The following is an 11218-nucleotide window of genomic DNA, read 5'->3' on the forward strand; positions in this document are numbered from 1 at the left end:
TCTCTCTCTCTCTCTAACGGCAATTTCGAAAATTGGAAATTCATTTCGTAAATATTCGCTGCTACACCTATAATTCCTACTTGCCTTAGACAGATTCTGAAGACGAGTCGTTCCACTGTTTTCTTCCACCAGAGAGATTCAAATCAGAACCGAGCTTTAGCTCGCAAGGTATGCGTTATCGTCGAGGTTAATGTTAATGTTTTCATTTATCTGGAAACGTTGAACTACTCTGATATTTAATTTGCTATCGAGTCTTGAAAATTCTGGGATTACTATAGTCTTGTGATCTGTAGAAGATTGGGATATCAGAAGTGATTTTCTTGGGTGTCATATTCTGGGAATTTAGTATATGAAGTGCATGGCTTACTGTATCGATCAGCTTTTATTTCGACTTTCTACATTGCCGGAGCTCCTGTAACTAAAATCATGAGATATACTTTAAAAACTAGCTTTTATACATATTTATCGGTAATGTTGCTGCATCGGGATCATCATACCTGTAAATGGTCGGTTATTGTGGAAGGACTCATTCTGGGAAAATGAACAGTCAGTTTTGTAAGGAACTAGTGCTGTATGAAATATCATGTATCATCTCAACAAATCTCTTATCTCAAATTTTCATACCAAACATCTAATAAGCAGCAAATCCTCTGAGTCTCTGTATTTGAAATTGTGTTGCAACTGTTTTATGAGTATATGATTTTCAACTTTCCAGCTTATATAATTACTTATTTCATTAGCTGATTTGATTTGCATGGTATATGGACTTAAATTACTTGTGAAATATATAATAAGCAACCTAAACATCAACTTCTTGTGGGTCCCTTTTTTGACACTACTTTTACATGTATATGTAATCATGTGTCTTTGTAATGGTTTGGAATTATTACGATGGATACCATCCCACATCTTTTCCTATTGGTATTCTTTTGAACAGAGAATCTGGCAGTGGATGCAGACCAAAGTTTTGATCACAAGGATAGCGGTGCAGCTGGCACTCCGTTGTTACAAGCCTAAAGTATAAAGAGAATGCCTCCTCTAGCTCAGGAGCTTTTACTTGAGATGAAATCTTTCTGCCTAGTAGCTCCACGCTGTCGGCTTTGATGCTCTGCCATACAGGTAATAGTAATGGATTCCTTCTTATGCAGGAGGAGAAATTTTGGAGGAAATAATAACTGTTTCTTTTTTGCCAAGTATTCGTATTGTTACAGAGCTATTTGATGACTATGGGAGGATGGGGAATTTGACGAAGAACCCAACAAGGATCTTAACCATTTACATGAAGTTACTCACTGGCTTTCTCTTGAAATGGGAAAGGAGTGTAAGGGATAAATATAGCAGGCCAAGATGGAGGGCCCAGTCCACTAGATGGCAAGGACAAAAGCAAGAAAGGAAGAGAGAGTAAGGAAGAGACAAGGAGGGGACAAGATAATAGGAGAAGTGAGACATGCAAGAGAAAAATGACTGGAAAAAGGATAAAAGAGAGGAAGGGGGAGTTAGACAAGCAAACGGGGACAGTGAGGTCACGTAAGGCTGATATTCTCTACTTCCAAGGCCTGTAAAAAGGGATCTGAGATCTGAGAGGGGGATCGGCTTCTTCTTCAACAATAGGAGGCGAGATGCCATTTTTATCTGCTCTTTGCTAAAGGGGTCCCGACCCCATTGTATTGCAAGACATGAGAGAGAAACCATGAGAGGCTGTAAATTACTTATTTCATAGTGGATTTACCCTCCAAACAACTTGTGGACATAGAGTTTGTGCTGAATCACGTAAATGTGTGTGGCTCCCTCTCTATTTACATTTGCTGTATTTACTTACTATTCACTGGTATAGACGTACGTATGATCACCATACCACCACTCTGGACTGCCATCGTGAGCTACAGACGACACCGATCGAGGCCCAAATCGTCACTGTGGGCCGAGGATGACTCTTTTTCCTGTTCTGGCCTGTGGGGGCAATTTACGTCCTTAACAAGGACAAATTTTGTTGATGGAAAATACTTTGAAGAAAATGGTTCTAGGGGTTATGTGGTAGATTCTTTCATTGGTAATGCCTTCATTGGATATTATTGGATCTTTGGTTTTGTGACATTATGGGAATGCTTATGATGACCTTAAAAGGTTTAGACTTTTATTAGAGAAAGAAGGAACCAAAGCAATATCATTTGCATATATAAAGGGATGGAAGTTCTACAAACTGAGTGAGTGAGGATGTGGGTCTTGCTGGGAAGAATGTTGGAAATGTTTTATGGATCCTTCGGGTGCTATTATATGCTGTCAATTTTAAAATGAAAAGCTTGCAGAGAGAATTTGTGAGAATGGTTGAAGCTGGATTTCGTCACTATATTACCACATTTAATCTCCAAGCTCTAACCTTTTCAAGAAGTTCTTTGTTATGGGATCTCCATCTTAGCCTTGGACACATTAAGTGTGAACAGATCAGCACTAATCTTGTGACCTATGGTTTTTTGTTGATGCATACTTTGCATAAAAGAATTAGAACATACTTAGCTGTGTTTGGATGTTAAGCTAAGTTGAGCTGGGCTTTTTATAAATAGTAGTGAGTTGAGTAGGTGGAGTGAGTTATTTGGGGCCCATCTAAAATGAGTTTAGATGTGTTTGGATGTTAAGCTGAATTTAGTATTATTTATGAGAAATTGAAAAAGGTTGTGAGTCCCACATATAAAGATATGTTGAGTTAAAAAAGGTTGTGGGTCCTATGTGTAAGGAGGTTTTGAGTTGAGATGAGTTTAGGAATTTGAGATAGAGTGTTTGAATGTTAGACTCAGCTTAAAATTAGACTGAACTGAGTTGATCTCAGTTGAGTCTTGCAATCAAACGGGGCTTTAAACTCTACTTTGAACAGATGAACTTGGATGATTCTCCAGTAGTATTAACAGACCCATTTGTTTCTGAGATTTGGGTAAAGGGGACTCAAAGTCAAGCGCGCACAAAGGCATTTTTGGAGTTTAACAAGCTGGGGAATTGAATTACAGGCAGCTGCGGGCAGTATATCTCAAAGACAATACCGGAGGGATAAAATCCTTTTGAATTACTGAAAAGTGCCAGGGCTACTTGCGCCCAGAAAATTTTGGCCAGTTATTGCATGAAAAAGGATAATCGAGAATAAGGGGTAACATTGTAGTTCCTTGATAGACAGGGCTTTGGAGTCAGTGGAAACCTGCAGCTGCCAAATTGTTTTATATGGAAAGACTGTTAGTTTCCATTCAGGATATGTCTTCCTAGCCTCCTGGGCACTGCATGTGTACGTCTTGAGTAGTATCCTTTGGGAGGTAATGGTTTCATGGAAGTAAACTTTGAAAAAAAATGGACAAAATCCTACTTTAAGCTGAATATCTGATTCTAAATTGGATGCCATAAAGTCCTGGTTTCATTGAAGAAAACTTTGGGAAAAAATTGAGAAAATCCTACTTTAGCTGAATATCTGATTCTAAAATGGATCCCTAAAGTCCTGGATAACTTATACAAATTCATGCACACACACCTATTGAAACTGTGCTATTTTATTAGATTAGAGTTAGTGTTTTATAAATGCGTAATTGTTGCATTCCTCTTATATTTATGATAGGATCAAACGTTTATAATAATGCTGATTGTAAAGCTTTGAAATAATTTTCAACTCATTCTTTATATTTTGAGATTGAAGAGATCATCAGCAGCACGGTGATTTACAGGAGTCTGATTATATCACTGTGCAGAGGTCTTTATATGTCCTACTTCCTTTAACTGACATATATGATAATTGATAAAAATAAACACTGCCCATAATCAATTCAACTTATGCATCCCAAGAAAAAGAGGCTACTTTTTTTAGCCAAAAAGGGGGTTGATGCTCTTGTATCTGTTCCAAACAGTGGATTGCTTTTTCCCAGGGAAAAGGGCAAAATTGGCTTGGCATCAGTTTTGTTTATCATGATATGGGTAAGTTCGGAGATGGCACTTACTAAGACTAATATCTTTCTTTTTGTTTCTGTTCTTTTGGGAAATTTCCTTGAAATGCTAGTAAATCATCCTTTGATTCAGCTATTTAATTCCTATAGTTTTAGAACTATTGCATCTCTTTATCATATAACAAATCTCCTTTCTCAAAATAAAAGAAAAAGAATAAATTTCATTTCTCAAAAAGCAAAACAAAGAACCAGAAAATAACAGTGAATGGATACTCTTTAGAAATACTGTATGATATATTTTTCTAGACGTTCTTCAAAGAAGCAGGAAATAATAGAAAACTTGATAAGACTGGCCGATTGAGTTTCCTTATATCCTTAGGAAACAACATTTGGCTCCACGCCTTGACTTGTGGCACCCTTAGGACATAGTTGATCAGCTTTATGGTCAAGTTACCTCCAAAGCAAAAAAATTTAAGCTGGTTTGCATATAAAAAGGGGGAAAAAAAAAAATCAGTATGTACATTGTCTTCTTCCTATGATGGATGATGCTTGCTCATGTGGCCTTTGGCTCTATCAGATGATCCAGATCCAGATTGTGCTAGCAACTCACTTCCTAGTAGGAACAAAAAACTTTTATTTAGAATTAAAATGTTAATTTTGATATCTAACCGACCAAAGAAAATTTGAAGTATTTGATAAATTTGTGAAAATTTCATAGGCAACAGGAGGTGTGGTGTTCTATAAAGAAAAGATTGATTCTTATGAACATAAAATAAGTACATTTGTGACATCAACTTACTTGTGGTGAGGATGCTTGGGTATGTGTTGGTGAGTTTGGTTCACTACTGCTCATCATGAAGCCGGCATTCATGTTATCTTCAGCGAGTACTCTTAATCTGTTAAGTTCAGGTAACACGACCTTCCCCAGATCCGGTCGATCTTTTCTCCTCATTTCTGCACATTGAAGAGCTAGCTTCGCAAACTTTAGCGCCTCTTCGACTGGCCAGTCAGGAACAGATGGGTCAAGCATCTCTTCGAAAGTCCCCCTTTCTATGGACCGTTCAACATGATGAGTCAAACCCATTGGTGGCTTGGCTGTTATTATTTGTAGGAGCATTACCCCAAGTGAGTATATATCAGATTTTATTCCAAGCATGCCTGTTTGCTGATACTCTGGGTCAATGTAACAAAAAGTTCCAGCTGTTGATGTCATGCGGTACTGAGTTACACTGTCGGCTACTGATGAAGGGACAAGCCTGGCCAAGCCAACATCACTGATCTTGCTGACATAGTTACGGTCAAGCAAAATGTTGCCAGGTTTAAGGTCACGGTGTACAAGTGGCTCAGGCTTAGTCTGGTGAAGGAAAAGAAGGCCAGTGCCAATCTCTGCTGCGATTCGGAATCTTAGTTGCCAAGGAAGAACGGGTGTGTTACCTCGCCGAAAGAGGCGGTCTTCTAAGCTCCCATTAGCCATGTACTCATAGACAAGGCAGCCATACTCTGGGCAAGCTCCAAGGAGGAGAACCATGTTTGGATGCCTTATGCAGCTCAATACTTCAACCTGCATAAGATTTGCCAAAATATAGCTTGAAATAAAAATACAAACAGGTGTGTTTTTGTTATTAATTTTTTGAGCTTGAGCAGACTTAGAAACCCCAGTACCATTTTATTTCTTTATTTTGAAAATATACTGTTACAGATGGTAGAACAGGTATTGACATGATAATCATTTGTTGCAGTTGAGTGAGAACTAACTTAGCATTCTTTTATTTTCTCTTGTTTTTATCATACGTTTTTTATACTTTGTGTTCATCCAAGGCACCAGGTTAGACAACTTGTATGCAATTCCTTATGAATTAATTTGCACATCACAAAGTGTAATCTCAAAGCCTTACCTCTTGGTGAAACTGTGCCTCTCCTTGAGCTGCATCTGGACGTAGAACCTTAACTGCTACCGGTGTGTGATCCAGTTCACACATGTATACAGGCCCATAACCTCCTTCCCCTATCTTGCGAGAAGCTGAAAAGTTGTCTGTTGCCTCTTCGATTACCTCAATTGAGTATTTTCTGTACCTGATATCCTTTGGCGTCAAAGCAGATGTTGCCTTCTTTCTTTCCTCAGCATCTTTGAGGGCTTTCATTTCTGCGCTCACTCTCTTTTGTGCTTCTAGTTGTGCTAGCCTCCTAGCTGCTTCAGCTGCCTCAAGGGCTGCTTTACACTTAGCTTTCTCCTTCTCTGCAACTGCCAAAGCAGCTTCCTCAGCCAGTCGTGCCTCTTCTAATCTCTGTTCTTCTTCAAGTTTCCAGAGGTGAAGCTCTCTTGCCTGTGTTGAAACTATTGTCAGATTTTATGCTGGCATAATTGATGCTCAAACTCATCTTTTTTTGCTTTGGTTATTATGAATCAATGCAATGGATGTATGGGTACATAAATGTATCTTTAAGATTTTTCTCATTTCAGACTTCTGATTCGTACAAACCATTAATAGTTACATTAATATATTCGAATGGAGTAAATCATGCACCAAAGAAGGGAAATACATGGTTCCCATTTTATGTCTGGTCTCAAAATGCTTTGTGATGCCAACATGGCCATATCTCTCTCAGTAACATTTATTGGGATGTAATCGAGAATTAATTTAGCAACAGCATGCCTTATGAAAATCATTGTTGATAGAATCATGATAAAAAGCTTCCAAATATTAATGGAAGTTTATATGATTTCACTTCTTAAATATTGGAATAATTTCCAAACTATTACTTTACTACTCTTGGGTCCAATAAAATTTCAGAAGTTTGCACCTTCTGCTTTGCTGTGAGTGCTTCCTTGCAGGCCGTGCTATACATGTCCATTGTTTGCTTCAGCTCTAGCTTCAGCCGCCTCATCTCAGCTTCTACTTCATCCTGTAATTTCAGAGCTTTGAGTAATTACTTTTTCTATTCTCATACATAGTCCAAAGAGAAGGCATGTATATTTTGCAGTAAATCATGAGCACACCTACTCAATTTCTTATGCCTAGAGGAAAAGTTTACCTAGAATGAGTTATTTTAGAAGTTCCCCTTGATGTATAATTTAATTAATTCAAAACACACTTCTATCCACAAACTATCATCCGTTTTCAGTTTGCACTCAAATTACCAAAAGTTTCAATTTACATCCCAAATAGCTTTATTTTTCTATTTGTTTTAGGGTACACATTTGGTAGTTTTGAGTGCATAGTGAATACATATTGTTTTGATTTGAACACATATTAACAGTGCAATTCTCCCGGACATATTGTTCATACCTTGATCTGAGATGAACATGATGAATTCCGACTTTCAAGCGAACTTGAATGTTCAAACTGTGAAGATAGCACATGATCAATTGATATGTTTCCCGAAAGGGATGATCCAAAGTTTCTATAGTCAAATTCTGAGCTGGTTGAAATTCGAGGAGTAGGCAATGCAGGTTCTTGATATCCATAAATAGAAGGAAACATCTGATCTATGCTTGGCCTTCCACTGCTCACAAATGATATGTCATGAGTATCTGACGTGGAGAGCTCATACGATTTGTTCATTGAAGTCCGATTATGTCTTGTGAATGGTGACCTGTTCCAGAAATTATCGGGTCAGTCGTACATATGTCACTTCAAATTAAACCTCTTGGCTGAGTTCTCAAATTCCTATTACAGTAATTTGGGTGTTACCACTTCAGTAGTTTCAATTTGTTATAGTGTACATTCTAAGAAACAAAATGTTGTGCTTATCAAAACAAAAAAAGCATAACATGACCAAAATAGGAAAAAAATGGTTATAAAAAAAAGAACCCAAGAATAATTTTTAAAGGAAAGGGAAAGAAACTTTCAGCAATTTGGATTTCACTACCATGCATGGATTGTTTACCATCTGAATTATTTGTTTGGGGCCATAACTATCTATATATATTTCTCCTCCCTTAGACAGCTATATGCATCAGAACTTACTTGATTTCATCGTGGTGGGTACTGTTACGGGGTGGATATGCTGTCCTGATCTCTCCTTCAGCATTAGATAAAACTCATTTTAGTGATGGCAAAAGCCAGATCCGTCAGTGTTAAACAAAATGCTGCCAGAATTACAGAAGCAGACCTGATGATCTATGTTGTTGCTCACGCATTGAATTTGCATTAGGTTGCTCAGAAATATGGCTTGCTTCATGCTGCATTTGGTTATGGGGAGATTTCTTTGCAGGTACTGGAGCAGTAGCGGATCGGACAGATGATATCTTTCCTTTGGAAATCACATACACGGTGCAGAAATCCGGTGCCCCTTTTAACACGCAGCTTGGAACATCCGCAGTCATAAATCTCCTGCGAGGAAATAATGATAAAATCAAGATGCTGTTGTTTCCAGACTGAAAATGTAAGTTGTATGGCAATATTGTTTCATTTAGTTCAATTGGTTTGATCTTCAAAACTAATATCAGTTCAAAGAGCCCTGTACCCACAGATTCTACATGTTGGGTTTTCTTTTCTTTCCTTCCTTTTTATTTGCATTTTTTTGCCTTTTTCTGAGATTATTGACCTGTGTTCCTAATAAAAGGAGAGGATGCTTACTAGGTAGCTTGTTCCTATTCCTTAAAGTACTGTCTTACGACTTGGAGACAAGTTTTCTCTAATCTGTTCCCTCCGCTAGCTAGGTCGATCAATTAATGGTTAGTGATGCAGGTAAATCAGGAAAAAAAGGTAGTTTACCTTACGAGGCCACCCCTTGTTGATGCACCAACAACCAAAATCTCAACTGCAGTTGCGGAAATGTATTCAGTTAATGCTTTTGCTATATCCATGTTCTCGAGCAGCACTTCATTACATGAGATCTGTTTCAAACATCAATCATTAGCAAAGAAGCTGATCATAATATAGAAATCATTTTCATATTTCTATACTATTTCTTGGCTTTGTTCATATGGAAAGAAGAATTCATTTATTGTGCTTTTAAAGGGAACAGGTATGTAAAATGAAGAGGCAGAATCCTACACCCTTTCGCGTGCAAAAGCAACGATATGGAAGGAACAAGTCCTTGGACTCATTGTCGAGTTGTTTGTGCGCTCCCACATCAACATTCCCATCATGGCTCCCCACTGCACCCAAAACAGATGAAATTATAAGTACACGAGATAATTAGGCTGTTTTGACACTTAATTGGCGATTGTTAATTTGTCATTTGATTATTGTATGATTTTTTTTTCTTTTGGCACAAAACCAATGAAACAAAAAGCAAGAAAACATGACAAATTTTCCAGGTGATAAAATGAGAGTTTAACCGAAGGAAAATAGATTTTCATGCTAATATCAGAAAATCAAAGCATGCAAATTCTAACATTCTACAATATTATTTTCTTTGGTATCATCATTCATGTGGGAGGGAGGGAAGGAGAGAGTACTTTTTCTCGGCTTGGGACTTGAAGTTACTCTTTGGTTAACGTGTACCAGTGTGAGAGCTTGTCCCCTGGTGAGAAGATGATCAACAGTCCATTTCAAAGCATATTGGCTCCCTTTGTCTCTGTCTATTGCAACTGCCACCGACTCAGCTTCCTTCTTATCTGGATTTCCCTTTAACATATCTCTCTAACAATCTTGAACAAAACTTGCTGCAACTTCTAAAAGATCTGATCGCAAAGAAACCCCAACCCTAATCTTATCCCGCCTAAGAAAGATCTTATGGCATCTGGATGGTGTTAAGATCTTTATGACAAAAAGAAATATTGTATTTTCTCTGAAACTTTCTTTCCCCCTTCAGCATTTCTCTATCGTAATTTCCATCCTGTGGAAATAAATCTCTCTCTCTCTCTCTCTCTCTCTCTCTCTCTCTCTCTCTCTCTCTCCCCCTATAGACAAAGAGAGAGTTGGTTTTTTCTGGTGAGGAACATACATTAATCTTGACTGAAACTAAAAAAAAAACTAATCCCCTAACCTTCTCATTTCTCTATTTTAAGCCTTTTCTGTTTATTATTACAAGAAGTCCTTGGTATGAATTCCACTACTTTCGGAGACCCAGTCCATCGATCTTTGGCAGGCAGATTTTAGTTTTTCTAGGTCCCAAAAATTTGAAGGTTTCCTTGACGGCCAGATCCTATATTTTTGGGATGGTCTGCATCTCCTTCATACATGCGCGCAGTTCCATCCTGTATGTTTCTAAACTTGAAGACACCATATTAATGTGTACCTCAAAAACATGCAAGTACGTGGAACTCGGAAAATGGATCTTATAATTGGTTTCGAATATTTTAATTAAAGTTGTAATGTTCAACCTCTTTTTATTATATTTTATTTTTGAATCAGCAATTCACGTTTATTTATCCTCGTCAGATATTCTTCCATCCTTCAAGTTCCTTTTGAAGAGGGGGTGGATCCAAAGAGCAGTTAGAACAGACAACATGCGGTGGGATTGGCGCTGACTGGTCTCAGTGATACAGCTTATTTTGCGGGATTAAACAACGCAGGGGCGCTGAAGATCTAGTTGACATGATTGTGATGGACTTTTAAACGCGGTTCGATCCAGTAATGAGACAGCCTGCATCATGCAGTACTACTGCAATACTATACGTATATAAGTAGCTTTGTGTGTTTGATCTTCCATGCGCATAGATATTCTTCTAAGTTGTTTCAAGACGTACACTTTCAAAATACGCATCTGGATGTGCATGTAAAATCAAAATAATAAGCTCCTGCATGCATTTCTCTTTTTCTTTTGGGTATACTACAGCTTTCTGCGGCTTTGTGGATCGAGTAATGCACGCAGGAGTACTTAGCTTCTGCTAATGATCAACAGCCTTGTCATGATCGTGCATATATTGACTATGCTGCTGTGTTTTCTTGGTACTTAGTTAAGGTTGTGTTGAGTTTAATATTTTTGCTTGCATATTGCTGTTTGGGGAATCGACAAACTCGGTTTGGGGAAGATCGAAGTAGTCGTTTACAATTGCTGTCTGCATCTTGAATTCGATCAACTTAAAGTATTTGACAAGCAGCCATGCACAGAGCCGTCACGATTGCGTGAGGCTGATATTGTAGCTTAACACAGTTGTTTCGGCTTGGTTGAGAACCTCCATTTTTGTATATAGGATTGGCTGTACGTGAAACATGAGTACTATATATGCATGCAGCGCATGCATCCCTTGATCAACTAATTTTTGTGGGTGCGTGAGAAGAGGCTAGGGAAGAGTGGGGATGCAAGCTAAAAGGATTAACCCTCGATCGATCATTTCAATCTAAACAGTTGTTCAATGCAGACTACTGGTTTCCTCAAATAATAACCAAAAAAAATTAACTGTTAAGATG

The 11218-nt window shown here is 38.0% G+C and overlaps 1 protein-coding gene, 1 long non-coding RNA gene and 1 pseudogene across 2 annotated transcripts; 2 read left to right on the forward strand and 1 right to left on the reverse strand.

The window, feature by feature from the left end:
• LOC122296072 lies at window positions 1–1748 on the forward strand. Its single transcript, XR_006238371.1, has 2 exons — window positions 1–168; window positions 938–1748. It is a non-coding gene; the product is annotated as an uncharacterized LOC122296072 (long non-coding RNA).
• Window positions 1749–1842: 94 nt separating this feature from the next.
• Window positions 1843–4412, forward strand: LOC122296929 (annotated as a pseudogene).
• LOC122296071 (U-box domain-containing protein 35-like) lies at window positions 4181–9772 on the reverse strand. The gene is made up of 10 exons (XM_043105476.1): window positions 9322–9772; window positions 8915–9018; window positions 8633–8754; window positions 8028–8248; window positions 7883–7937; window positions 7202–7508; window positions 6717–6818; window positions 5810–6238; window positions 4714–5475; window positions 4181–4527 (listed from the first exon to the last, which is right to left on the reverse strand). The coding sequence occupies exons 1-10, from the start codon at window positions 9497–9499 to the stop codon at window positions 4513–4515; spliced, it is 2295 nt and encodes a 764-aa protein (XP_042961410.1). The 5' UTR covers window positions 9500–9772; the 3' UTR covers window positions 4181–4512.
• Between the last annotated feature and the right edge of the window lie 1446 nt (window positions 9773–11218).

Source organism: Carya illinoinensis, chromosome 15, assembly GCF_018687715.1.
Source record: "Carya illinoinensis cultivar Pawnee chromosome 15, C.illinoinensisPawnee_v1, whole genome shotgun sequence".
In the NCBI taxonomy this organism is placed as follows: Eukaryota; Viridiplantae; Streptophyta; class Magnoliopsida; order Fagales; family Juglandaceae; genus Carya; species Carya illinoinensis.